Source organism: Cucurbita moschata, unplaced genomic scaffold, assembly GCF_002738365.1.
Source record: "Cucurbita moschata cultivar Rifu unplaced genomic scaffold, Cmos_1.0 Cmo_Scf00006, whole genome shotgun sequence".
NCBI classification, from domain to species: domain Eukaryota; kingdom Viridiplantae; phylum Streptophyta; class Magnoliopsida; order Cucurbitales; family Cucurbitaceae; genus Cucurbita; species Cucurbita moschata.
Window position 1 is genome coordinate 1,600,872 of NW_019268522.1, and position 27,113 is coordinate 1,627,984.

General features: G+C 36.5%; 2 protein-coding genes and 2 non-coding genes across 6 annotated transcripts; 2 read left to right on the top strand and 2 right to left on the bottom strand.

Moving 5' to 3' along the window:
* Positions 1 to 1,880: 1,880 nt before the first annotated feature.
* TRNAM-CAU lies at positions 1,881 to 1,952 on the bottom strand. The gene has a single exon. It is a non-coding gene; the product is annotated as a tRNA-Met (tRNA).
* A 131-nt stretch (positions 1,953 to 2,083) lies between these two features.
* TRNAM-CAU lies at positions 2,084 to 2,155 on the bottom strand. The gene has a single exon. It is a non-coding gene; the product is annotated as a tRNA-Met (tRNA).
* A 4,111-nt stretch (positions 2,156 to 6,266) lies between these two features.
* LOC111444317 (probable manganese-transporting ATPase PDR2) lies at positions 6,267 to 21,855 on the top strand. 3 transcript variants are annotated; one of them, XM_023082373.1, is made up of 22 exons: positions 6,267 to 6,370; positions 6,480 to 6,777; positions 8,190 to 8,282; positions 9,300 to 9,502; positions 10,166 to 10,238; positions 10,384 to 10,556; positions 10,640 to 10,811; positions 11,438 to 11,542; positions 11,626 to 11,736; positions 11,842 to 11,928; positions 12,004 to 12,186; positions 13,541 to 13,591; positions 13,686 to 13,811; positions 15,084 to 15,163; positions 16,422 to 16,530; positions 17,760 to 17,888; positions 18,613 to 18,678; positions 18,886 to 18,957; positions 19,664 to 19,815; positions 19,961 to 20,072; positions 20,159 to 20,275; positions 20,420 to 21,855. In XM_023082373.1, exons 2-22 carry the CDS (start codon positions 6,529 to 6,531, stop codon positions 21,533 to 21,535), a joined length of 3,579 nt encoding a protein of 1,192 aa, XP_022938141.1. In that variant the 5' UTR covers positions 6,267 to 6,370; positions 6,480 to 6,528; the 3' UTR covers positions 21,536 to 21,855. The 3 variants fall into 3 exon arrangements, 2 of the variants coding, with proteins under 2 accessions (XP_022938141.1, XP_022938142.1); XM_023082374.1 differs by having other exon boundaries at positions 6,315 to 6,382; positions 6,468 to 6,777; XR_002710682.1 differs by lacking the exon at positions 6,267 to 6,370 and having other exon boundaries at positions 6,529 to 6,777; positions 20,420 to 21,647; positions 21,724 to 21,855.
* A 1,678-nt stretch (positions 21,856 to 23,533) lies between these two features.
* On the top strand, positions 23,534 to 27,056 carry LOC111444319. The gene is made up of 4 exons (XM_023082375.1): positions 23,534 to 23,640; positions 24,487 to 25,707; positions 25,797 to 25,913; positions 26,010 to 27,056. The coding sequence occupies exons 2-4, from the start codon at positions 24,490 to 24,492 to the stop codon at positions 26,757 to 26,759; spliced, it is 2,085 nt and encodes a 694-aa protein (XP_022938143.1). The 5' UTR covers positions 23,534 to 23,640; positions 24,487 to 24,489; the 3' UTR covers positions 26,760 to 27,056.
* The last annotated feature ends 57 nt before the right edge of the window (positions 27,057 to 27,113 follow it).

The following is a 27,113-nucleotide window of genomic DNA, read 5'->3' on the forward strand; positions in this document are numbered from 1 at the left end:
GGTTTTGTTTTAAGATTTTAGAAGTTCTTGAAAAATAAATAAAATATATGGTTAACTTTTTTTTTTTTCAATTTAATAAAGAAAAATTAGAAGTGCTTTTCTTTCTCATTCGATCCTACGTTTGAGTCGGGAAATTCATTTGATTTGAGGTTTACTTTTTTTTTTTAGGATAAAGGACATAACATCGAGTCCTTTTTCGTCGAATGTCTCGGGCGTGATGAAAAAGAATGGGAATAAACAGACTAAAGCGAGGAGTGAAGCCACCTTGTTTATCGTGAGTGAAAGAATAAAGAAGTTTGATAGCTTCTAGATGTTAAATTCTAAGGGGGTGACAAAGGGATTGATAGCTTTTGAATGTTAAATTCTAAGGGATGACAAAGGGAACGTCTAGCTTCTAGATGTTAAATCTCGAGGGATGACAAATGGAACGTCGTTTCCCGCAACCATTTCTTTTTCGTGATGGTTTTCTCCCTTCAAAGCTTACCGGTTATTTATATTTTTGTCTCTAAAAATAAGGAATTAATAAGAAGTAATCTTAATTAGTTTAAAATAATTTATATTTTTTTTAAATGTGATAATAAATTAGTAAAATAATTTTAATTTTTGCCTTGAAAAATATGGCCCAAAACAAAATCATTAGAGCTTGGGAGAATATAATATCACTCGACATCCTCTTCATCCAAGTTTGTTCTATCATTCAACTTCTTCATCTTGCTAACGAGTTACAGTTTTGCTTTCACTCTGAATCTGTCTCTGATCGGAGCTCTGAAAAAGCTATGGCAGCCTCTTCATTTTCTTTGCTTCAACTCAGGTTCTCCGTCTTCTTCCATTTGCGGCAGATTAATCGCTCCAGAAGGATTCATTTTCAGATGATCCTTGACGAATCATTTCTTTGCCCGAGTTTCGGCGATGTCTGAATCCAGGTACACAAACTTGTCCGTTATTGTTTCAGGCTACATTGTGCTTCGATTTCTATGCACGATAGACGATTTGATCCTGTTTCATCCATAGATCATTGAAATTCATGTTTATTTCTTTCCTGGTTGTGCCTTTTGGTTGCCTATGGGGACGAACTTGCTCATTGATAATTTATTTCTTTTCATATTTTCTGCTATTTCTGTCATTGGCTATAAAGTACAACACTAAGTCAACAAAATCTGTAGTTTAGTTCGGCTAGACAGTGTAGTATATGTTGGACGAGAGAAGTCCACGTAGGCTAATTTAGAGAATGATCATGGGTTTATAAGTGAGGAATACTAACTCTGTTGGTTTGAGGCCTTTTGGGGAAGCCCAAAGCAAAGCCATGATCGTACCATTGTGGAGAGTAAGCCCAAAGCAAAGTCATGATCGTACCATTGTGGAGAGTAAGCCCAAAGCAAAGCCATGATCGTACCATTGTGGAGAGTGTGGACAATATTGTACCAAAACCTTCGGGGTATTGTGGAGAGTAAGCTCAAAGTGTTGTACCATTGTGGAGAGTGTGGACAATATCGTACCATTATGGAGAGTGTGGACCATATCGTACCATTGTGGAGAGTGTGGACAATATTGTACCAAAACCTTCGGGGTATTGTGGAGAGTAAGCTCAAAGTGTTGTACCATTGTGGAGAGTGTGGACAATATCGTACCATTGTGGAGAGTAAGCTCAAAGTGTCGTACCATTGTGGAGAGTGTGGACAATATCGTACCATTGTGGAGAGTGTGGACCATATCGTACCATTGTGGAGAGTGTGGACCATATCGTACCATTGTGGAGAGTGTGTCAGTGTTCGTCTAACAGTATAACTAGAAAGTTGATGGGCTCACCACGTTTCTGTGCACCACTCTGATTTGTGACAATATTTTGGATTAAAAGAAGAAAATGAAGGACATCGAGCCAATATCAGAGCCAGGTTTCGATCCTGGGACCTGTGGGTTATGGGCCCACTATGCTTCCGCTGCGCCACTCTGATTTGAAAGATAATTATATTTGACTTGGCATGAATCTTTCAATAAAAGACTAAAAAGAAGAAAATGAAAGACATCAAGCAAATGGTATTATCATATACGTTATGATCTCACCACGCTTCCATCGCCACTCTAATATCAAAGCTAGGTTTCTATCCTAGGACCTATGGGTTATGGGCCCACCACGCTTCCGCTGCGCCACTCTGATTGAATGACAATCATACTTGACTTGGTATCAATCTTTCAATAAAAGACTAAAAAGAAGAAAATGAACGACATGGTTACGGGTCCACACATTTACACCGTGAACGCAAAAGATGTCTTACTATATATCAAAGCCAAGTTTCTATCTTGGGATCTATGGGTTATGGGCCCACCATGCTTCCGTTGCGCCACTCTAATTGAATGACAATCATGCTTGACATGGTATGAATCTTTCAATAAAAGACTAAAAAGAAGAAAATGAACAACATCAAGCAAACAAGATATTATATATTTAGAGCCAAATTTTGATCTTGGGACCTGTGGGTTATGGGCCCACCACGCTTCCGCTGCGCCACTCTAATTTGAATGGTGATACTATTTGACTTGGTATGAATCTTTCAATAAAAGACTAAAAAGAAGAAAATGAAGGATGTCAAGGGAAGTTTTCAATCATGGGTCCACACATTTACACCGTGAGCACGAGAAATGAAGGACATCAAAAGCAAACGAGTAGGTTACAGGCCCACCACGCTACTCTAATTTGAATTGACTTGATATGAACCTTTCAATAAAGAACTAAAAAGAAGAAAATGAAGGATGTCAAGCGAAGTTTTCAATCCTAGATCCACACGTATACACCAGAAATGAAGGACATCAAGCAAACAGGATATAATTTTATATTAGAGCTAGGTTTCGATCTTGGAACCTGTGGGTTATGGGCCCACGCTTCTGCTGCGCCACTCTAATTTGAATGATGATTATATTTGGTATGAATCTTTCAATAAAAGACTAGAAGAAGAAGCCAAGTTTCAATCCCAGTGTGGTTGTGGGTCCACGTGAAGCAATAAATGAAGGACATCAAGCAAACAAGATATTATATATCAGAGCCAAGTTTCGGTCATCTTGGAACCTGGGGGTTATGGGCCCACCACCGCGCTTCTACTGCGCCACTCTAACTTGAATGTCGATTATATATGGGCCCACCACACTTCCGCTGCGCCACTCTAATTTGAATGGTGATTAGATTTGACTTAGTATGAATCTTTCAATAAAAGACTAAAAAGAAGAAAATGAAGGACAAGAAGCCAAGTTTCACAATCCTAGACGTGTGGTTATGGGTCCACCAAGCATCCGATGTGAAGCAATAAATGAAGGACATCAAGCAAACAAGATATATCAAAGCCAGAGCCAGGTTTCGATTCTGCTTCCGCTGCGCCACTCTGATTTGAACGGGTATTATATTTGACTTGGTATGAATCTTTCAATAAAAGACTAAAAGAAGAAAATGAAAGACATCAAGCAAAACAAGGTTTCAATCTTAGGACCTATGAGTTATGAGTCCGATTTATCACGTAAACAGAGAGTCAGGTTTCAATCCTATGACTGGTGGATTATAGACGTACCATACTTCCGCTACGTCACTCTAATATGAATGATGATAAATTTTACTTGGTATGAATCTTTCATAAAAGCTGAAAAGAAGAAAAATGAAGGATATCAAAACCAAGTTTCAATCTTGGGACCTGCGGGTTACGGAGTCCACCATGCTTCCTCTATACCACTCTAATTTGACGGACAATAATATTTTGTTTGGTATGAATCTTTCACAAAAGATTAACCGAAGAAAATGAGGGACTTTAAAGTCAACAAGACATTGTATATTTCGATCCAAAGACTTGTGGGTTACGAGCCCTTCACGATACACAACTCTGATTTAAATAGTGATACTATTTTGCTTGTTATGAATCTTTCGTAGAAGATAAGAATGAAGGACATTAAATAAACAAAGACACTATTATGGGTTATAGGTCCACCACGCTTCCACTACACCTCTCTAATTTTGATCCTAGAATTTGTCGGTTATAAGGCCACACACTTCCACCGTACCCCTAATTTTGATTCTAGGACCTATGGGTTACGGGCCCACCATGCTTTCGTTGCACCACTTTGATTAGAACCAAAGTAATGGGGAGGATCTTGAATACCATCTTTAAAGTTATAGAAATGCTAAAGATATAGAAGTTGATGTCTAGGAATGGCGAACCAAGATGCGTTTTAAAAACCTTGAGGGGAAGTCCGGAAAGGAAAGCCTAGAGATGACAATATCTGCTAGTGGTGCTTGAGCTGTTACAAATGGTATCAGAGTCAGACATGGGGCAGCATGCCAGCAAGGATGTTGGGTCCCTAGAGGGGGTGAATTGTGAGATCTCACATCGGTTGGAAAGGGAAACGAAGCATTCCTCGTAAGAGTGTGGAAACCTCTCCCTAGTGGATGTGTTTTAAAACCTTGAAAGGAAGCTCGAAAGGGAAAACTCAAAGAGGACAATATCTGCTAGCAGTGGGTTTATCAGAGCTAGACACCAGGAAGTGTGCCAGCAAGGACGTTGGCACACCTCTTGATGTTTGGCTCTGATACCATTTGTAACAGCCTAAGCCTACCGTTAGCTGATATTGTCCTCTTTGAGTTTTCTCTTCCAAGCCTTCCTTCTAGGTTTTAAAACACGTTCACCAAGGAGAGGTTTCCATACCCTTATGAGAAATACTTTATTTCCCTCTCCAATCGATGTGGGATCTTATAATCCACCCCCTTGAGAGCCCAACATCCTCGCTGGCACATCATTTGATGTCTGGCTCGATACCATTTATAACCACCTAAACCCACTGCTAGCAGAGTCCTCTTTAAACTTTCATTTCTAAGCTTCCCTTCAAAGTTTTTAAACGCGTCTACAGGGGAGAGGTTTCCACACCCTTGTGAGGAATGCTTCGGTTCCCTCTCCAACCGATGTGAGATCTTACAATCTACCCCTGTAGGGACCCAACATCCTTGCTGGCACACAACTCGGTGTCTAACTCTAATACCATTTGTAACAACAGCTCAAGCCCACCGTTAGCAGATATTGTCCTCTTTATACTTTCTCTTCCGAGCTTCCCTTCAAGGTTTTAAAATGTATCCATTATGGAGAGGTTTCCACACCTTTACGAGAAATACTTCGTTCTTTTCTCCAACCGACGTGAGATCTCATGCTATAGAATTTCTGATGGAATTTGGAACAAATGTATTCAACCAAGCTTTTGCTCCATTTCTCAAGAAATAAGGAACTTGTTCTTTCAAGTTTCTTCCATAGAGCATTGAAATTCATGCTTCTTTCTATATCTATATATATATGTATATATATATATATATATGTATTTTTTTTTCCTATATTTAATTTTTAGATTATTTATTGTCCAATATCGCTTAAATATAAAATTTTAAATTTTTTTGAATTAAAAGATTAGTCTAAAAAATGTGACAGGTACAATGGATGATTTAATTTAGTTTCTTCATTTCAATCTAGCAGGTGCCGGACGACATCTCCAATCCTAGCCGGGGCAACCTAGCTCGTCCAACACACCATTCCGTTACTCCGCCGCCAGTGAATGTCGGCTCCGCCATTCCCCTACCAAGGCCTACTCCATTTGGAGTCTTAGTCATTTTTTACTAGGCAACATGACTAAGTTTAGGGCATGACTATAATAGCATATTAGACGAACACGACTCTCTACAATGGTATGATATTATTTTGTTTTGGGCTTTCCCAAAAGGTCTCATAACAGTGAAGATAGTATTCATAAATTCATTATCATTCTCTAAATTAGCCGATGTGGGACTTTCATCCTACAGTATCCAGCTCAATAAACAAGCATCAACACACATACCGTAACAAGTTAGGTCGAGCTAGAGTTTATTTATTTATTTATTTTTATTATCATGCCTAAATTAATTAATTTTTAATAAAAACATGTTTCCAATTTCTTTTTTTACCATTTACAAAATTATTCTAAACACAGGTCTTATTAAAAATAAAGTTTAATTTTATATTGAATAAATCAGTTAATCTTTAAAATTTATTAATATATAAAAAATATTTTAAATACAAAATTAAAAATAACAAATTAATATAAATCCATAATTAAGAAAAATAGAATTAAACTAAGAAAAAAAAGGAAGCATTTTTTTTTTAGTTAAAAAATTCAGATTTTCCAATAAAGATAAAAAGTGAACTAAATAAATAAATAAATAAATAAATAAATAAAAAAAGAGCAAGCCCGTTTAACGAAAACGGGTGGGTTAAAACGGGTCCGTAAGGAATCCTAAGTTCCTAACCAAAGCAACCTCTCCATCTTGGAACAGCCGCGTTCTGCAGATTCAATCACTTCTTCGCGGGCGATCTCTCTGGTACCCGCCGATTCATTCCTTTTTCCATTTCAGTTCAATTCTTCGTTTCACTTTCTTCTCTGTTTCATGCTTCCACGTGATCGATTTGCACTAATTCCTCGATTTTCAGATGGTCTACGTTTGCCAATCTTCCGATTGAGGTAACAGAGCTAAGAAAGATGTTGAGATTCCATGTGGGCGGGAAGGTGGTCGAGAGAGTTGACTTGTTGAGGAAGAAACACTGGACATGGCGGTTGGATCTGTGGCCATTCGCCATTCTTTATGTGGCCTGGCTTGCTGTTGTTGTTCCTAGTATTGACTTTGGGGATGCTCTCATTGTTTTGGGTGGACTTGTGGCTCTTCATGTTCTGGTCTTGCTTTTCACTGGTTGGTCGGTTGATTTCAAATGTTTTGTCCAGTACAGCAAGGTGTTCTTCTACAATCATTATTCTTTTTCTATAAATTTCGTACTTGCATTTGATGATTCTTATGAATTGCCATTACATTTGAGACGTTGGCTTATCATATGGTTTTCTGCAGTATGTCTAACTGTATGTGCAGCTTAGCTCTAACATATCACTCTTTCTATTGCTCTATCTTTCTGCTGGATTTGAGGCTGTATATTCGATAGTGAGACTCTCAGTAGGAGTTTGCAAAATACCCATTTTGTCTGATTGGATTTTAAAGTCAATCAAATTCACGAACTGTTGCTTGGTTGGAAGTCAAAATCCCTGATCCCTTATCGAGTACTTTTTCCATTGAGGATTCTTTGTTATATTTCTATCCATAGACCCCAGTTGATTGCGTTTTCAATCAGTGCACGGAATCTTCACACTCTATATTTGCTTATGTCTTGTTAGTAACTGAGAGATATCAATCTGAAGATTTGAAACGCTGCAAGAAAGAGTCCGAATCTTATTGCTTAATGGACAAAGAAAATCCTTTGAGCTTGATCCTTCATATTCTTCACACAGATAGCATACAACTTGGATTTAAAGCCATGTCTACACATGGTTAATAGTCTATCATTCTCTATGCTATGTTATCACTTTCATGGTTGAGCGTCCAGATCAAGAATTTAACCTCTTTGGATATTTGCCCTTCCAATCTGCCGTAATATCATCTTTACTAACCACTATTGTTATACCAGTTAATTTGTGTTAGTTTGTGGAAAAGTCTGTTGGTGAGTGGAATCCTGAGGATGTCGTTTTTGCTTCACTCTTTCCTTTCCCCCTCCCCCTCTCCATATGTATTCAACTATTGTGAATGAGTTTGTCCTTTCTTTATGTTTACCGGAGAGGGTTGATGATCGGCTGATGCAAATTCTGTTGGCGATGCATTTTGATGGTAAGGCTAAGGTCCTTTGGATGTGCGAAGCACTTTCCTTTGGTTAATATGGAAGGAGAGGAACCTTGTCTTATAGTCTTTCCATGACTCTAAGAAATCGGAAAGCCTTTTTATGATAGTTTTCTTTGTGAGGGGGTTTCCACGTTATGTTTGTAGTATTAATATAATCTTCAATTGGTTCTCATCAATGGTATTAATATAATCTTTAATCGGTTCTCATCAATGAGAGGAAAAAAAACCCATTACCTCCATGGTTGACGTGTTTTTTACTGCATTCACTTATAACTTTTTTATTTTTGAAGTTCATTGTGATGTCTTTTCTCATACTATTTTTGATTATTTGGATTTTTTAAAAATTTAAACCGTACTTCACCTAATATTTTAGTTGTGAATATGACTTAAAAATTTCATTGCAATGAGGTCTGTGCTAGATGAAAGCCATATAGTTTCTAAATATCTTATGTCTTTGTACGATGCTTCTTTTGACATGCAGGTTAATAATATTTATCATGCTGATACATGCAAGATAGTTCCAGCAAAATTTTCGGGCTCAAAAGAAATTGTTTCGCTTCATTTTCGTAAGCTTGTAAGTGATTTTAGTATACATATCAACTATCAAGATCTTGATTTTTAATTTAAATAGACATTGCAAGTATTTCTGCTGATGCTGACAGAGTGTGGTGTACATAACTGTGGATTTGGTTACATGAGTACATTTATCAGCTTGATTATTGACTAGGGTTCAATGATTTCTTTTCTAAGGTGTTGATAAGGAGAGCTATAAGGACTTCTGTGATCTCTTTGAGCAAACTTTTTATTGTTGTCGTGCTAGCAAAAATGAGCAAACTTTTCTTTTCTTTTTTCTCTCTTTTTTTTTATTATTATTTTATTTTTTTTATAGTTGAACGTCAATTACAATTGTCTATCACCAAGCAGACCAGTGTTTGTATTAGATGAATGATTCAGTTATTATAATTAGAAACTTGAAATCAAACTAATTATGGTAAATCCTGATCATAACCTACTACTAACCTAGCTAAATAACTAGAACAAATAAGAATACAAATTATTTTTTTATTTAACTAGCAAGTGTAAATCAGATTGTGTTCTTGTTGTTTTTTGTGGCGACTATTTTTCTCTTCATAGTACAAGTATAGTTTCTAGCTGTTGTAAATAATTTCTATTATTATATTCATCCGTGTGGTTTGGTTCTGCTGACAGTAGAATGAGTTCTGCATGAGCACGGAAATTTAAGAATTATGAATTTTGGATGGAATAGGTTTAGTTCAAGATATTTGTCCCATGGATAATCCTTGTTGTTTGTTAGCTTTTCTTTTTGATTCTTTTGTTTTGGAATTTCTTTCTTTTTTATTTCCATTGTATATTGAAATTATTTCTTTATTTGTGCATGTTATCCTTGCAAAAAGGTTATGTTAATCTCTTTGGTATCGTTGCAATTTTATTGGATTGCATATTCTTTCATTAAAAGGGGAAACTATTAATTTGGTGTACAGTTCCCTGCATTTGATTCTGGTATTGTTTTTTCAACATTCTGGTATGTGTTCTGTTTATCATCAGTCACATTATACTCTCTGCTTCGCAGCTGGCTGGTTCTGAATCTGCAATGGATATTGAGGAGATCTACTTTGATTTCAGAAAACAAAGATTCATTTATTCAAAGGAAAAGGAGACTTTCTGCAAGCTTCCTTACCCAACAAAAGAAACTTTTGGTTATTATCTAAAGAGTACTGGCTATGGCTCCGAGCCTAAAGTTGTAGCCGCCGTTGATAAATGGGGACGCAATATGTGGGTTTTCTTTTGCAATTCGTTTTTATTATTATTACTTTGTGCATCTGTTGAGCGTGGGCATTTGATAATTGACTGCTGTGTGCTTGAATGGTGTCACATGGGGCAATAAAGATAATGTTCCACAATACATTGCTACATGTAACGTACACCATCCCACTTATTTGATTGAGTGATTTGAGTTCTCCAGATAATGTTTGCTATCATTTAGAAGGAATATGCTAGACAGAGAAAACCCTGAGTAGTCGCTGGATTTCATTGGACTTCTGATTACAAAAGTAGAGCATTCCAATCATTCATAATGACTATAGTCATAAAAGAGTTTATTGTGGTTTTACACCACGAGGAAGTTGCCCGCTGTACAGTACTCCAAAAAACTCCTAAACTACTGAATTTGTAGTAGTTTTGTAGCCGGCTGTTTTGCTCTGTTTTTCCCCTTTCTTTCTTTTTGTACTTATATCCTGAAATATAAAATTTTAAGAATTTCAAATCCACAAAAATGCAATAAACCAACTGCAGTTAACTTCTAATAATAATTGAAGTCTTGTTTACAATAGGATGTGAAGAATTGGATTTGTGGAACCTGATCCTTGTTACTGAATTGGTAAGTTTAATAATTTGCCTAATGCTCCGTCTCTTTTTGAAATGTTTTTGGCTTTACAGATTTGAGTATCCACAACCGACGTTCCAGAAGTTAATGAAAGAGCAGTGTATGGAACCATTTTTTGTTTTTCAGGTTGACTCTATTTTATATATGAGATTTTTGTGTTTATTTTAATTCTCGCCCTTCTCTTTCTTTTTCCCCTCAACCTCCACTCTGATTTAATTTGGGAGGCTTTATTATTTTCTCACACGGTCGTACCTTTTTTGCCTTTCCACAGGTTTTTTGTGTGGGACTATGGTGTTTGGATGAGTATTGGTATTACAGCCTGTTTACACTTTTTATGCTTTTCATGTTTGAATCAACAATGGCAAAAAGTCGGTTAAAGACCTTAAGTGAGTTAAGACGTGTCAGAGTGGATACTCAGACCTTAATGGTGCATCGGTGTGGAAAGTATGTCACTTCTACTAGGACTATGCTTCCTACTTTTTAGCCACTCTGGTTCTTTGACATGTAAACGTGACAGTGTAACTTAGGTGGGTGAAGCTACCTGGAACTGAGCTTTTGCCTGGCGATGTTGTCTCCATTGGGCGTAATTCTGGTCAGAGTGGTGAAGATAAATCTGTACCTGCTGATATGCTTATATTGGCTGGAAGTGCTATTGTTAATGAAGCCATTCTTACTGGGGAGTCTACACCACAATGGAAGGTGTTTCTCTTTTTATTTTTCTCTATTTGTGTGTTTTCACCTAAAATTACAAGTAAGCATTCCAGCAAAAATTAATTTCATGTACTGAATAATTTTGAAAAGTTTTCGCGAAGTTATAACATAAAATTACTAGAAAGCATTTCAGCAAGGCGTTCTTTTTCATTACTTAAACCATAATATATATATATATATATATAATAGTTTTATTAATACAATTAACGTGATCAAATGAGTTATTGAAATAATTGCTGGAGTGGGTACTTTATTAGGGTTGAGAAGGATTTTGAAAGATTTTGTATGTATGTTCCATGACCACATTAACTAAATTCCCCTTCTCTATGATGCAGTGTCTTACCTATTTTTCCCCTTCAAACTTGTTGCTGTGGATCATATTTTTAGTCTTAAGTTTTTCTGCTGTAATTGGTTTAATAACTTGGCTGTTATTTTTTTTATAAGGTTAATTTTTACCGCAGTCATTAGGTTTTGATTACTGCTGTTATTAATTTTTGGTTGCTGTCAAACGCTGGTTTGTAGCTTTTAAATTGTGGTCCCTAGGTTGTATTTGAGGCATAATTCCATTAAGTTTCAATTCAAGAATGCTTACAGATTTGTGTTTTACCACTCAGGTTTCAGTATCTGGGAGAGGAATTGAGGAGAAGTTATCGGCTAAGAGAGACAAGAGTCACATGTTATTTGGTGGAACCAAAATATTGCAGCATACGCCAGATAAGGTAGTTTTGTTGAAGAAAAACTTCTGGCATTAGCTTTGATCTCGTGAATATTCTCAGTTTTATTATTTGTTGGGTGGAAACAGACCTTTCCCCTTAGGACCCCTGATGGTGGCTGCCTAGCAGTTGTTTTGAGAACTGGATTTGAAACAAGTCAAGGGAAACTAATGCGGACAATTTTGTTTTCTACAGAGAGGGTAACTAATTTGACACTCTTTGGTTTGCAATTGTAATGACATTTATACCATGCTTCTTGTTCAAGATACGATTGTATATGTGTATACATTTTTCTCCAATTGTAGGTTACAGCTAACAGTTGGGAAAGTGGCTTATTTATTTTGTTCTTGGTTGTATTTGCGGTTATAGCTGCTGGTTACGTTCTTGTAAAGGTAAGGTGACGTACTTTTCTTTGCTTAAGTTGTAGATCTCAATGATATAGGGTGAAAAATGTTACTTTGATGCAGGGGTTGGAAGATCCCACGAGAAGCAAGTACAAACTTTTCCTTAGTTGCTCACTTATAATCACTTCTGTTATTCCTCCTGAACTACCGATGGAACTGTCAATAGCCGTTAATACATCATTAATTGCTCTGGCACGTTGTGGAATATTTTGTACAGAGCCTTTCAGAATACCATTTGCTGGAAAGGTAGTTTGTCTTTGCCTGTCTGGTGAATTTTCACCTCTGTTTTTGCAGTTACGTACAAGTAAAACTCGTTACTTCATTATACAATGTGAAATTGATATTTGGTTTTACAGATCGTATACATGATATTCTCATCAATGTTTCGAATGTCCATCCCTTGATGCATTAACTGGCTAGACAACTTTCTATCAGCTGTCACGGCATTACAAAATTATAAAGATTTTATTTGGAAATATCCTATTTTGATTAGAAATAAAAAATTAATGAAAGCTATAAAATTGGGTGGTTAATATGATAAACATAAAAAGAGGGTGGAAGCCATACACCAAGAAGAGGCATTGAAGTGTATGATCTCCAATTTTTATATGGTTTCTATTCATGTGGTTGAAAATTTATGTTTCCCCCAACTTTTGTTTTAAACAATATTGATTGTACATTTCCAAAGAAGCTGGTCAATGGCATTGAGCATGGATGAGTAGTGGCACCAGCTAATGCTAACTGTTGGAAGAAGAGGGACGGCAGATTTTGTGTAGCTTGGTAGTCTAGAGATAAGATGGTTGCACACTTTTGAGTTCTTGGTGCAAGCTAGGTCGATATAAGGAGAGAGTAATATTAACTGATGAAGGTTGGCCATGTGGTCATTAAGGGCCGTGTAAATAATAAAGGGCTTAGAGGAACTGAGTTGATGCTAGGTGATCACTTGCCTAGGATTTAATATTCTAAGAGTTACCTTGTGACAACCAAATGTAGTAGGCTTAAATAGTTGTCTTGTGAGAATTGTCGATATTGTGTAACCTGGCTCAGACACTCCTGGATATTGAAAAGAAGGGAAGTAGTTTCTTTGGATATTTGTAGCTATGTTCAAGCTAGCTAGAAATCTTATTTGTGAGTAAGGATATGTCAGCCCCATAATCGTAGATAACTAAGTTGCTAAAATTCTATCGCTGCCTATCTATTAATACTTTAAACATTTCTGGATCGGTGTCCATTCAAGGACTTGGATTTTGAGGCGGTTTAAGGCTTCTCTTTTGTTTATAATTAATGATTCTCCTTGGTGTTTAGCACTGCCTTTGAATGGTTGTTTGTCTTCGACTTGTTTGTGGTTATCTTTATTTGTACGTCCTGTCACCAACAATTGTTGCTGCTTGAAATTTTCATTGTTTTCTTATATTATTTTTATGTAGTCCTGATGTCGGTTGACTTTGGTTTTGGCTTTGATGCATTACCTTTATAGAGCTTTATACATAAGTATGTGTTGCTTAACTTCCTTCTTATCCTGTTTTTGTTGTGATACCATATTAGTATCTCTCCATGATGGTATTTGTAATGTATTTTTGTATTGTTCCTTCTTGTGCAGGTTGATATTTGTTGTTTTGATAAAACTGGAACGTTGACATCAGATGACATGGTTTGCTCATATCAAACTCAAAATATGAAAATAGTTGTCGATTGTGTATATTATTCAAGATATTTATTATTCTTCACTTTCTTGGCATTTGTAGGAGTTTCAAGGTGTAGTTGGATTGAATGATAAGGAGGATTTGGAAACTGACATGACTAGTGTGCCTTTGCGCACAGTTGAAATTCTGGCTTCTTGCCATGCATTGGTGTTTGTGGACAACAAGTTGGTAAGCTAGCTTCATTCTTGATATTTCTATCTATTAAAAGAGAAGTTTGCGTGATATGGACCTTACAAAATATCGCACATTGGAACACTGTATTTGGTGATCTTCACTTTTCAATAGGGTGGGAAACTCTGCTAGAAAAGGTTGTCATTAATGTAGTTGATTTGACGTTTGTCTCATGATACATAATGCCTAAGACATCTGAACCGTGTCTTTTGCCAGCACGTATTGGATAGACTTTTGAAACACCAATGTTGAAACTGTTCCTGCTACCGCTGACCAAATGCATCCCCTTTATTTTCGAGTGGCCTCTTGTTCTTGGCCCTTCGTAACGGAGAAAGTCTTTCTTTTGATTAGTATTTGTTTTTTACATTTTAACAAAACTTTGAACGGATGATCTAAATAACCCAACTCAACATGGTTGAGTCATCTAACTAGGACTCATTGTTTGATTTGGACAAATCTGCAATTTGAACAAGTGGCTGCCTTATCCGTTTTTTGTAAAAAAAAAAAAAAAAAAAAAAAAAAAAANACAAATATTTTTGCGTTTCTAATTGCATTTAATAGATTTTCAAGAATATTATATTTAATAAATTTTCATTTTAAAAATGGAGAAGTCAACTTTATTGTAATAAAATAATTTTGCAAGGAAATTAACTATTTAATTAAAACTTTCAAGTAATCCTTTTTTTTTAAAAAAAAAAAAAAAAAAAAAAAAAAAATTATATTTGGTCCAAAAAGCCCCTTAGTCCCACCTGTTCCAACCTATGAACACCTCCAAAGCCATCTGAAGCAACCTAAATTAATCTCACTAGGTTGCCTGAAAAATTTTTAGGAAAATATTTTAGGCAAATCACTACAGCATTTGAGACCCTTGTATTACCCTGGATGGTTATCGAGTGAACTACTAGAACTGATGAACTAAGTTAATCCACCCTTACACAGTAACTAACGGAACATCAAATTGTAACCAAACAATTTGTGGCATACAGATGGTGCACACTATATATCATTAATCAAAATTCTTGCAAATTGAATTTGTATGATTTCTGTGAATATATAAATTATATTCATTGCACATAATTGTAGTTTCCAATCGGGGGATTGGATAGTCCTACCTGTATGTAGTCCTTTTTTCATATGCACACTTAGACGAAGGGTTTTCATATATTTGCTGAGGTGACAAGAATATGTTTCTTTTTTTTGAATTCGTTCAATGTGCATATATAATTTACATCTGTGAACATGACTTTATTAGTTCTCACTTTTCTGTAGGTGGGGGATCCTCTTGAAAAGGCTGCGCTGAAGGGAGTTGACTGGACTTACAAATCTGATGAGAAAGCCATTCCAAGAAAGTAAGCTCCCCCACCAAGGACCCACAAAATATGAATTTATGTATGCCTTGTACATGTACTGCAGAAAGATTCATTAAGTCTTAAATCTGATCTCCAATGTATATGATCGAAGTTATAATGTTAAATTTGTGTTTTCTCACCATTTAACTAGTTACTCGTTTGGCCATGGTTTGATGTTCTAATAAAAAAAGTGCTGATACAGAAGATTCTTCTTGGGGTGTCCTCGGAGTGAAGATTGGGTTATAAAGTTATGTCTAGAAGTCCACATGTGGTGTCTCTTGGGACCAATTTGCTTCGTATAAAGCAAGCAACGTTCTTGGATGTGGTAGCCTTGGTACTTAAAATCTTTAAAATTCTGAGAGAGACTTCATTGAACTCCAAATTTGTCAGAGAGGAACCATGGACCAGAAGAAGCTAAAGGGTGTTCTAGAAATAGACCAATATCTTTATGGTTATGTTTGCATCGTCATGATCTTTTCCTTGGATATGCATATATGTCCTATGCATCGTTCCCTTCCACCATCTTTCCATTCATCAATTTGGTGGCAAGGCCTGCTAGTTCATTGTCATGATAGTGATGGAAAGAGAGTCCGATGAGAGTCCGATGAGTGGTTTTGTGTCTTGTATAGTTTTAGTCATGTCAAGGAGATTTTCCCCCCTTTTTAATAGGAAACAATAAGTGTATTAGAAAAGGTAGTTGGTAGTTAAGTCTAGGATTCAGCCCCCAAAATCAATGTTCCAGATCTTTTTGGAAAGAAAGACGACATATTTCTCATCAACCCAAGAGTCTTCTAAAATTTTGTGAAACAATGTTCTATCTTCAAATCTATAGGTGTGTTTACCCTTAGTTATGAGAGAGAAGGGGTAAGCATCTTTATGCACCACTCAATAAGGTTCTTTACCATACTTGATGTGTGATCACCTCATCTCTTGCCTTATGCCCGTGCCTTGATTTTTCAGAACAGTCATCCATTCGCGTTGAGTACATGTTCAATTTTACATGAGCAACCTATCTTCTCCTCTTTATTCTTCAAACTATATTTTTGATTATCAAGAAAAATTTTCTGCTCCTGCTTTGAGTCTTGTGCATCAGCTTCTGCTCTTTTCGTTTCTCTTTGGGTGAAACATTTAGTTAATTAATATAGTCATTAGTTATGCTTAGTGTTCAATTTCCAGTTGAGCTTTCTTCCTCTAACGCTGCATCTACTATGCATTTTTCTTTGTTTCAATTATAAAACTTGTTTTCAAATAATTTCAGGGGAAGTGGCCACGCTGTTCAGATTGTTCAGAGGCACCACTTTGCTTCACATTTGAAGAGAATGGCAGTTGTTGTGCGCCTTCAAGAGGAATTTTTTGCATTTGTGAAGGTCTGCTTGTCTTTTCTTCTCGTTCATCATATGTCTTAGACTTGTTTATTTTTTATTTACCTTGTTTCACAAGCAAGATTTTCCCACCTTTTGGGATGAAAAACCATGCTTTCATAGATAATATGGAATGGTATACAACGGGGAATTAAAAAAAACTCAGCCCAAATGTTGTAACTTTCTTTTAAATGAGAGGCTAGATTTTTTTTTTTTTTTTTTTTTTTAATAAGAAACTAACTTTCATAAAAATTAATGAAAATATAAATAAAGGGGTTTTGAAAAAGAATGACCCAAGCAAAAAGCAATCCAAAGACAAAATAAAACTACACCCCACCAGTATACCTAGCAACCTTCACTTCCTGCTTTTGCATCACCCATTCATGAAGACAAGCATCCGGTGGCTCAACTTGATTAGGAGCTTCTTAAGGAACGTGTGGCTTGAAAGGAACAGTAGAATCCTTCGGAGATTGAGAGAAACCTCACTGATCCATATTCTCTAATTTTGTATACATCTACTACTTGGTGTAAGCCAGATAGATCATTTTGAATTTTTTGTAACCCCATTATTCTTGGAGGGTCTCCTCCCTTTTTGTATATTTCATTGTATAGATGAAATTTAGGGATTTTAAAATGGGCAAAATTACAAGAAAACTGTTCTAATTGGTTAGAATGAAATATAAAAGATTAATTATTAATCTCTTAGATAGAGAGAGAAAGAAAAGGTTTGCTCCCCAAACCTCCTTCCCGGACTTCTAAAACCCATTAAAACTCTCCTATTTCTCTTGAGCCATAAATTTTATAGAATGTCACTTGCAGAAGTTCAATTATTGGCTACGATGAACGGGAGGGGGGAGTAGCAAATTTTTTAGCGTGAAATAAATTTTGGTGGAACATCATATGAATTCTTCGTTTCCTAGTTTTCTTCACTTACATTGAAGTATGAACACTATTTATGGAGTGTTGGTGTTCTACACGTAATTTGCAAGATCTGCCCATATATTTTCTTCAAGGATGTAATTTGGTGAACACAGTGATGAAACGAACGTCATTGATATACTATTGTTATTTAATTTCAGACATGTTAGGATATGCTAGGGACACATCTAGCTCACATCGGGCATACATATAAGTATTTAGATTCGGGTGTCATTATTATGACTAGTTTGTTTATTTGTCGTGCAAATAATTGATTTAACCCCCCGGTTTAAATAAACTTGGTTTCTTCATTTCAGGGTGCTCCTGAAACAATACAAGAGAGGCTCACTGATATACCTTCATTTTATGTTGAGACGTACAAGAAATATACACGACAAGGTTCCCGTGTTCTTGCTCTTGCTTACAAATCACTTCCAGACATGATGGTAAGATCTTTGTCCTATCCCTACCACCTCTATATTTAAATATCTTTAAAATCTTGGACACGATAAGCCATATTAGAACATGAAGAGGGACACATGGGGTAACACACGTAACATAAAAATGAATGGAACCTTTTTTTTTTCTTTTCAAAAGATATATTCGAAAAAGAAAAAAGGTTTTTTTTTGTAATCAAGTCTAAAATTATTTACGCAAGGAACTAAGATGTAATGCATAGAAGGATGCAAAATATATTTCTTTTGATAAATCTGTGTAAAAGTAATTCTGCATCGTTCAGATGCAAGTTTTTTTTGTTTTTTGTGTTTGTTTTCTTTGTAAAGATGTATATTTTTAAGGAAACTAATCTTATTATTTTGTTAAATAATATTTTGTCCACGAACACTTTATTTAACAATATTTAATTTGCTTAAAATCGAGTAGATGAAGATGGAAGTCGGATTCTTTAATTTATTGAAGTATTTATAGGTGGAAAAGTACATTAAAACATATTTTATTGAACATGTACGTGACCTAATTTCTTAGAAAAGGGTATGCCTTATTTTCTTTATTTTGTCATGTTTGTGTCCATGTTCCTTGCATCGTTGTCATTCTGTTCTTCATTGTTGTCATCAATATTATGTAATTTAAATGTAATTACATAAATCTATAGTTTCATCATATGAATGCTTTATTTACCTTGGTTTCTATTTTTTCTTTCCAATATTGTAGGTTAGTGAAGCTAGAGGCCTGGATAGGGACTTGGTGGAGAGTGACCTTATATTTGCTGGTTTTGCGGTAATCAGGGACTTGATCTCTCTTATTTCTTTTTTAATATTCGATCATAGTCTCGTTAATCATTCTGAACGCCACTCTTACTTATTCCTGCTTAATTGATTCTCCCAATTTTTACTCTCACTAAATATTCAGCTTGCAGTGAGAGCTATTTTTTCTGTTCTTTCGTCCCTATTTTCTACTGTTTAATGTTTATAAATTACATTTCAGGTGTTCAATTGTCCAATTAGAGCGGATTCGGCTACAGTCTTATCTGAGCTTAAAGGATCATCCCATGACTTGGTACAGTTTATCCAAGCCTAATTATTGCCGCTTTGTTATGACTTATAGAAAATACTTATTGGTTTACTATGTCAGTGAGATATACGAGCTTCATCGTCAATTTAGTAAGAAACGAGTCTTCTTTGTGAAACCGAACTAGGTTCTTTAGTTTCTGTACTCTGAAGTGCAAGTATCTGACTTGGTATTCTTTGAAATTGAGAATTGTGAATCTTTGAAATCTGAAAATTTAAAACTTCGGTATACTCAATTACGTTTGTTCTTATATCATCAATAGAATCTGAGTCAACCCACGGTTGCTCCAAGTGTACGATTACATATCAATTGAACTAATGGTACATAGAATCAATTCCAATTTGCTAGTTCACATCATTAAAAATTTTAAAATTTATCTGGATGCTAACCTTGGCCATTATAATTTTCTTTGATTCTTGAAACCTTTCCCTCCTTTGTCACTCTATTTATATCAGTTAACGCAAACTCGATTGATTTATCACGACATTCTAGTAGGCATAGTTATGTCTCATAGGATTCTGCTATTTGCTTAGTAATTTGTTTTCCATATTTGCTATCTATTTCTTATTCTTTGCCGTTTCTTTTCATAACTGCAGCTTTTCCTAGTTGAAACTCTTTCAGTGCAGCTCATTTTTATCTTTGTTTATTTGAAACAAGTGGCAAGTGTTAAATACATGTTTTTCTGTTGTATCAGGTAATGATTACTGGCGACCAAGCTTTAACAGCATGCCACGTAGCTAGCCAAGTTCATATTACCTCAAAGCAGATTTTAATTCTCAATTCAAAGAAGGGAACTGAGGAATATGAATGGCTCTCCCCAGATGAGTTACAGACAGTTCCCTACAGGTGAATTTTATTAGTCCTTAATGTTTTCATTTTGAGTGTACTTTTTTCCCCTTGCTTCTCAACCGTGCTGATTTACATTGTTTTCCCTATATATGTTAGTGTTTACATTTACTTGATTTCTTTTCCCTCGTATATATTTGCTCAGTGAGAAAGAGGTGGGGAATTTATCGGAGACATACGATCTGTGTATTGGCGGTGACTGCATCGGAATGCTACAAAGCACCTCCACTGTGCTCGATGTTATTCCATACGTTAAGGTTCTCGATCTTTCTCTTTCGCAAGAATACTGTTTATTTTTGCAATGATGCCATCTTGATGCCATACATTTGAACTGTTCTATCAGGTTTTCGCTCGAGTTGCTCCAGAGCAGAAAGAACTCATATTGACCACTTTCAAAACAGTTGGAAGAATGACGTTGATGTGCGGGGATGGAACAAATGATGTTGGAGCTTTGAAGCAGGTCTTGTCTTAAGATGTTTATTGGCTTATATTTTTTAGCAATCCTAATGTGAATTAGCAGATAGATTTTATGCTAGAACATTTTACATGATGTTTGAGATGAATGTTTTCCGTATATAACGCTTGTTATTTCCTTGTTTATCAGGCTCATGTAGGAATTGCTCTTCTAAACGCAGTCCCCCCTCCTAAAACTGGCAACTCTCCTTCAGAAGCATCAAAAGATGACTCGGGACGGTCTGCAAAGTCGAAGAAATCTAAGCCTTCATCCGAATCATCAGGAAAAGCACTTACAAGTGGAGAAGGTTCTTCAAAAAGCAAAGTTAGTTCGAAACTGGATTCCGTTGCTGAGCAAGCGAGTAATCGTTCAAGGACGCCAGCAGAGATGCAAAGACAAAAGCTAAAGAAACTGATGGATGAGTTAAACGAAGAGGGTGATGGGCGCTCTGCCCCTATCGTCAAGCTTGGGGATGCATCCATGGCATCGCCATTCACAGCAAAGCATGCTTCTGTTGCCCCGACTACCGACATTATTCGCCAAGGTCGAAGTACTCTAGTGACAACTCTCCAGATGTTTAAAATACTCGGTCTCAACTGCCTTGCTACAGCCTATGTATTGAGTGTTATGTATTTGGATGGTGTAAAGCTTGGCGACATTCAAGCGACAATCAGTGGAGTATTCACAGCAGCCTTTTTCCTCTTCATCTCACATGCACGCCCCCTTCCAACACTTTCAGCTGAACGGCCACATCCACATATCTTCTGCTCTTATGTTCTCCTTTCCCTGCTAGGCCAATTTGCAATCCACCTCTTTTTCTTGATTTCTTCAGTTAACGAAGCCGAAAAGCACATGCCCGACGAATGCATCGAGCCAGACTCAGATTTTCATCCCAACTTGGTTAACACTGTTTCGTACATGGTAAGCATGATGCTTCAGGTAGCCACCTTTGCAGTAAACTACATGGGTCATCCTTTCAACCAGAGTGTATCCGAAAACAAACCATTCTTATACGCCCTCTTGGCTGCGGTTGGTTTCTTCACCGTCATTACCTCGGATTTGTTCCGAGACCTGAATGACTGGCTGAAACTCGTTCCATTGCCTGCGGGATTGAGGGACAAGCTTCTGTTATGGGCACTTCTTATGTTCGTGTGCTGTTACTCTTGGGAAAGACTGTTGAGATGGATGTTCCCTGGAAAAATCCCGGCATGGCGTAAGCGACAACGAGTGGTAGCGGCGAATCTGGAGAAGAAGAAACAGGTCTGAGAGAGAGTTTTGATTGATGGCAATGGCAGCGGGGAATCAGCAGTTGATAAGCAATGTGGGGATTGAGCCCAAAGTGTTTTGTAGCAATAGAAGGAACATGATGATTTATTGCCACTGAGAGGGCTTTACTAAGTGGTGGGGAATTTTGTCAAAATCAGTTATTATAACATTTAGGAAGATTAGACTTTCTATTTTATGGGTAAAATCTTAGACTCTGACGAAACTATTGATTGGATGCAATTTTTCAAAAAAGATGTAAAGGACACACTTACTCATCATTGCTTTATCCTAATTTTAATCATATGCTTTTACTTAGTCATCCTTAGGTGTTATATATCAAGGTAACTTCCTCGTAGTTCGTGTAGTATATGTATACCTCTTCCCCAATTTACCTCTCCGAGCAATTCAATTAAAAGATTCAATGCATGTTGGGTTCAACAGTTCACATGGTTGATTGGTGGCAATTCAAGACCTTTGAGTTTCTTCTCTCGGTGATTCCTACGGATACCAAGGATGAAAGCGTCAATGATTATCCCTTTCCCTTTAATCCTCGTGAAAGAAGAAAAAAGGTAGTAGAGATGACTTCCCTTTAATCCTCATGAAAGAAGAAAAAAGGGAGGTTTCTCTGCCTCTAACGGAGAGGGCTCAACAGTTCACATTGTTGATTGGTTGCAATTCAAGACCTTTGAGTTTCTTCTCTCGGTGATTCCTATCAATGATTACCCCTTTCCCTTTGATCCTCGTGAAAGAAGAAAAAAAGGCCGTAGAGATGACTCTTGGATTGGGGGTAGCATATATATATATATGTATGTATGTATGTATATATGCATGTGTGTTTGTGTACATGTGTGTAATTATGTATAAGCATACACTAGAGGTGTTCATATGACGTGAGGACTTATCCAATTGATTGGGAGTACGAGGAGGAGTTCAACAATTTTTATCTCTTTGCAAGTTTTGATCCCTTGACCTTTGAGGAGGCAGATAAGGAGCCCAAGTGGAGGAAAAAAGCTACGGAGGAGATTCACCCCATAAAGAAGAATAAAACGTGGGAGCTCACATCACTTCCACAAGGCTCAAAACCCATCGGTCTTAAATGGGTGTATAAGACGAAGAGAGATGCAAAAGGTGCAGTAGGGCGCTATAAAGCAAGGTTGGTTGTGAAGGGCTATAAGCAAAAGCATGGGATTGCCTACGACCAATTTGGACTACCTAACCCAACCGTAAGATTGAGTTGGGTTAGATTTTTTCGATTTGGGTTTGGGTTGTCCAAAAATTTAGGTCAGTTTGAGGGTTGACAGTATTTTGGTCGGGTCAACTCGAACAATCTAAAAAACGCGTTACAACTCAACTCTATCCTACTTTTAAAATTATTATAAAAATTAAAAATATTTGATATTTGTAACTGATATTAGTTGTAACTAAGGTTAGTGATATATAATGTTTAATATTTAAATTTTATAAGATTTTAGCTATTAGTGTAACATATACGGTAGATAATTAGTGTAATAGTGTAACATATATCGTAGATAAGTATTATTTTTCAAAATAATAATAAAAAAAAAACTGACAAGACAACCTAATCTAGGGTTAGGTTGTGAACTCTCGACCCGATCCAAACTGACAATCTAATCTAGGGTTAGCTTGTGAACTTTCGACCCGATTCAAACTGACTACCTAATCTAGGGTTAGGTTGTGAACTCTATTTGGTTGCTTGAGTGACCAATTTCAGATAAAAGATTTTTTTAACCCAACTTGTGTATATCTTTAATTTATTGTTAATTCTTCTCGGGACAATTTAGTCTCTCTTAAAATTTTGTTTTTTGTTTTTTTTATGAATATTATTATTAAAAAAAATTAAAAATTATTTTAAAGATTTATTGAAATTACATACATTAAAATTAAATTAAAATAGAGAGACAAAAACAATATTTAATTTCATATTTATTGAAAAAATGGAAAATATAACTGTAAAAATTCTCTTCCTCCTCTGTCACAGATTTTATTTTAATTATAAGAACAATCGAAGGAAAGCCAAAGCCCTATCTTTCTATATTGTTCATAGTTTCCTTTCAAATTGCTCTCCATTTTCGTCGGCTTTCCAGGTAATCTCTACCTTCTTTTGTTTCAGTCGACTAGTTATTGTTCCAACTTTGATTGGTTACCGAGACAGAGCAAGGGAGCTGAGATGGAGTAGAAATTGCCTGATGTTTGGTGTTTTTGATGCGGGAAATCGATAATGTATTTTGGTGTGAATGTTTTCTTTTGGCGTGTTTCTTTGCACGCAACTTCTGGTTCGGAATTTTAGGGTTTTGTAATTGTATACCATTGATTTATGTTAGATATTCGTAATTTGGATTAGAACAAACTACTGTCGCTCGGTAAGTTAGGTCAATTACCTGTAGTTTTTCATGAGGAGGAGAGGAATTTTTCCGTAGAAGAGTAGTGAAATTCTTCTGGAAATTTAGAGGTCTAAGTTATAGGTTTGGAGCTTAATGCAGTTCTTTGAGAATTTTGATTAGTTTTTTTTTTTTTCCTCATATGATTTTCCTTTATTCTTGGTTCTAGTAATTGGTGTCCTCTTTTTGCTATTTTTATATCGTTTTGTTCTTCGCTACTTTTTGTTGTTCTTGGCTATTTGCTTTTGTTTGATCTATTTTCCTTAAGATCATGTGTGAACATTTGTTTTTGTTTGATTATTTTCCTTTAGCATCTAAAATGTGCCTTCCTTTGATAAAAGCCAACCGGGACATTCACATTATTATTATTAAGAGAAGATGGAAGACTCACCATTACTGGTGTTGTATCTGCATTACTGCACCCTTAATTTTGTATTGAAGACTCTGTTCATTCGATTTTTGCATCTCCTTCCTACTTCGTATGACGAGTTTGAAAAAGGAATACGACGTGTTGCAATAGTTTTGACTCTGGCATTATGTGTATGTGAGTAGATCATGAAGCAAGATTCAAATATGGAGGCAGAGTCAACTCTGCCTGAATGCGAAGAGAAGGACGTAGGTAGTTCTGATGTACAGACGGACGAGGGAAATGTAGAAAATTTATCAACAGAACATGAAGGTAAGAGAAAAGAAGCTCCTACAGAACAAGTAGATGACATGAAAGAAGATGCGACTGAAGTCGGTAACACGTCTGAAGCTGGAAAGTCTAATGAAAAATGCATTGCAAAAGGGTCGCGTAAAACGAAAACTGTAAAAGTTTTGAAGGTAAAGCGAAAAATTGTAAAGAAATCCCCTGCTAGCAATGCATTGAGGACCAGAAAGGCACAGGTTGAACAGGAAGATAACAAAAAGGAAAAAGAGGTTCATGTAGCCCAAGAAGTGGGAGAAACTCCTGAAGCTCGGAATTCCAAAAAGGACGATGAGGTTTCTGTCGACCAAGAAGCGGGAGAAACTCTCGAAGCTCCGATTTCCAACAAGGAAGAAGAGGTTTCTGTAGACCAAGCAGTGGGAGAAACTCTTGAAGCTCAGAATTCCAATAAGGACAAAGAGGTTTCTGTTGCCCAAGAAGTGGGAGAAACTCTTGAAGCTCAGAATCCCACTGAAAATTCCAGCAAACCAGAGTCAAAGACGAAGAAGATTACTAAAGCTTTGAAGGTGAAAAGAAAAATCGTAAAGAAATCTCGAGCGAGCAGCCAAATGAAGACTAATAAAAATGGGAAAGGTAATGAAAAGAACGTAGAAGATACCGTGAAGCCTGACGAAAAGGAAAATGCTAATGAAAGTATCTCAAAAGCGGAGCATATCGAGAAGGGTGAAGAGACATCTGCTAGCGATAGAAACAATTCCGAGTTCAAAAGTAGCATCAAGGAACAGAACAATATTGAGAAGGTTGGCTCTTCAGATAAGAGATTAAAGAATCACAAAAGGAAAGAAAAGGATAGAGCTCAAACGAGTCGAATAGAAGATAAGAACGAAGAAAATCTCGGCGGATTGATTTTCATGTGCAGTGCGAAAACGAAGCCAGATTGTTTTCACTACAACGTAATGGGCGTTTCTGCTGGCAGAAAGGATACCGTCTTAGCAATCAAACCCGGGCTAAACCTATTCCTTTATGATTTTGATCTCAGGCTTCTGTATGGGATTTACAAGGCATCTTCTTCCGGTGGCATGAAACTCGAGCCGAAGGCTTTCAATGGAGCTTTCCCTGCTCAGGTTTCAGCTTCATTACTTATATAAACTATTCAGAAGATAGTCTTTTCATCTGATTATGATATTGTTTCAATTCCAAACTAAAATTTCAGGTACGATTCAATGTTTACAAGGATTGTTTTCCACTACCTGAGAGCATTTTCAAGAATGCCATCCAAGAGAATTATTTTGAGAAGCACAAGTTCAAAGTTGAACTCTCTGTTAAACAGGTGGATGTGTCAGGTTCTTACTGCTAGCTTGGCTTATTCATAGCACTGTTTTATTGTATTTTTCCTTTGATTACATTGTAGGATTTCGTATCTCAGGTTCGGAAGCTCTCAGCTCTTTTCCGTCCAGTAGGACTCCTCTCGAGTTCGGTTACTATTGGGTTCCTTCCAAAGGTGCCAATTAGGGATAGGAAAGTTCGTAGGAAAGTCGAAGACACTTGGGTTAGGAATTCTAAGTCCAAGGGTGATGCCAGGAATGATCAATCGTCATCTCATGGACGGGACCGACACCGAGAGGAGGCACCTAGACATAGAGAGGAAGTTCCTCGCGAATTGTACGTAAGCGAAAAGGACTATCGAACTTATGGTCTTCAGGTAGAAAGAAGAAATTTAGATCCTGTGCCTTTGCCACGGCCTTATTTAGAAACATACCACAGAGATCATGATAGGGACTATCAACTAAGACATCTAGAGCAGCCACAGAGAGAAGTGGTTCGATCGGATCACGTACACTTTAACGGAAAAGATTATCCAGTTTACAGTATTGATTCTAGATCTCAAATATCACGGGCAATATCTGGTAGCGGTTCGGAACGACCTGCCTATGATCCAATTTACACTCATCAATATGGCCTTTCATCGATCGTCCCGTATCTGGTTCCATCAAGGAGAGATGAAGCTGCTGCTCCAACGTATTCAAGAAGTTACGTCGCTGATACTGAGCCCATGCGTCATGCTGCTCATGCTCTACCGTATTACAATCAGGTGCATCACGTAAATGTGGAGAGCGATATAATGCCAGTTTCGTCGAGATACTCCTTTCCCGGTCCATCGTTCTCATATCGCTAACTGTGATTACCATTTTTAAGGTTCGGGTTGAGTTTCACTTGCAGACGTCTCGAGTTCCATATGTAGCACAGGGACTTTAACTGAGTATCAAATTATTGAGTCTTAAGAGATTCTCTCTGTGCAGTTGGAGTTTATATTAGCTTCATGTAATGGTAAATTATTATTACTCATATAATTTACTGCATACACACACAAACACATTATGGTTGTGTGGGAATAGTGAGGAAGATAACTTTTGAAATTTTACTTTCTAGTCCTTTTGTTTTTAGAAATTATTCAAAATGGACTTATTTTGAAGGACTGTTTCACAAATGTTAATTTTTATGACACTCCGAAATTAATATAATTTAATGG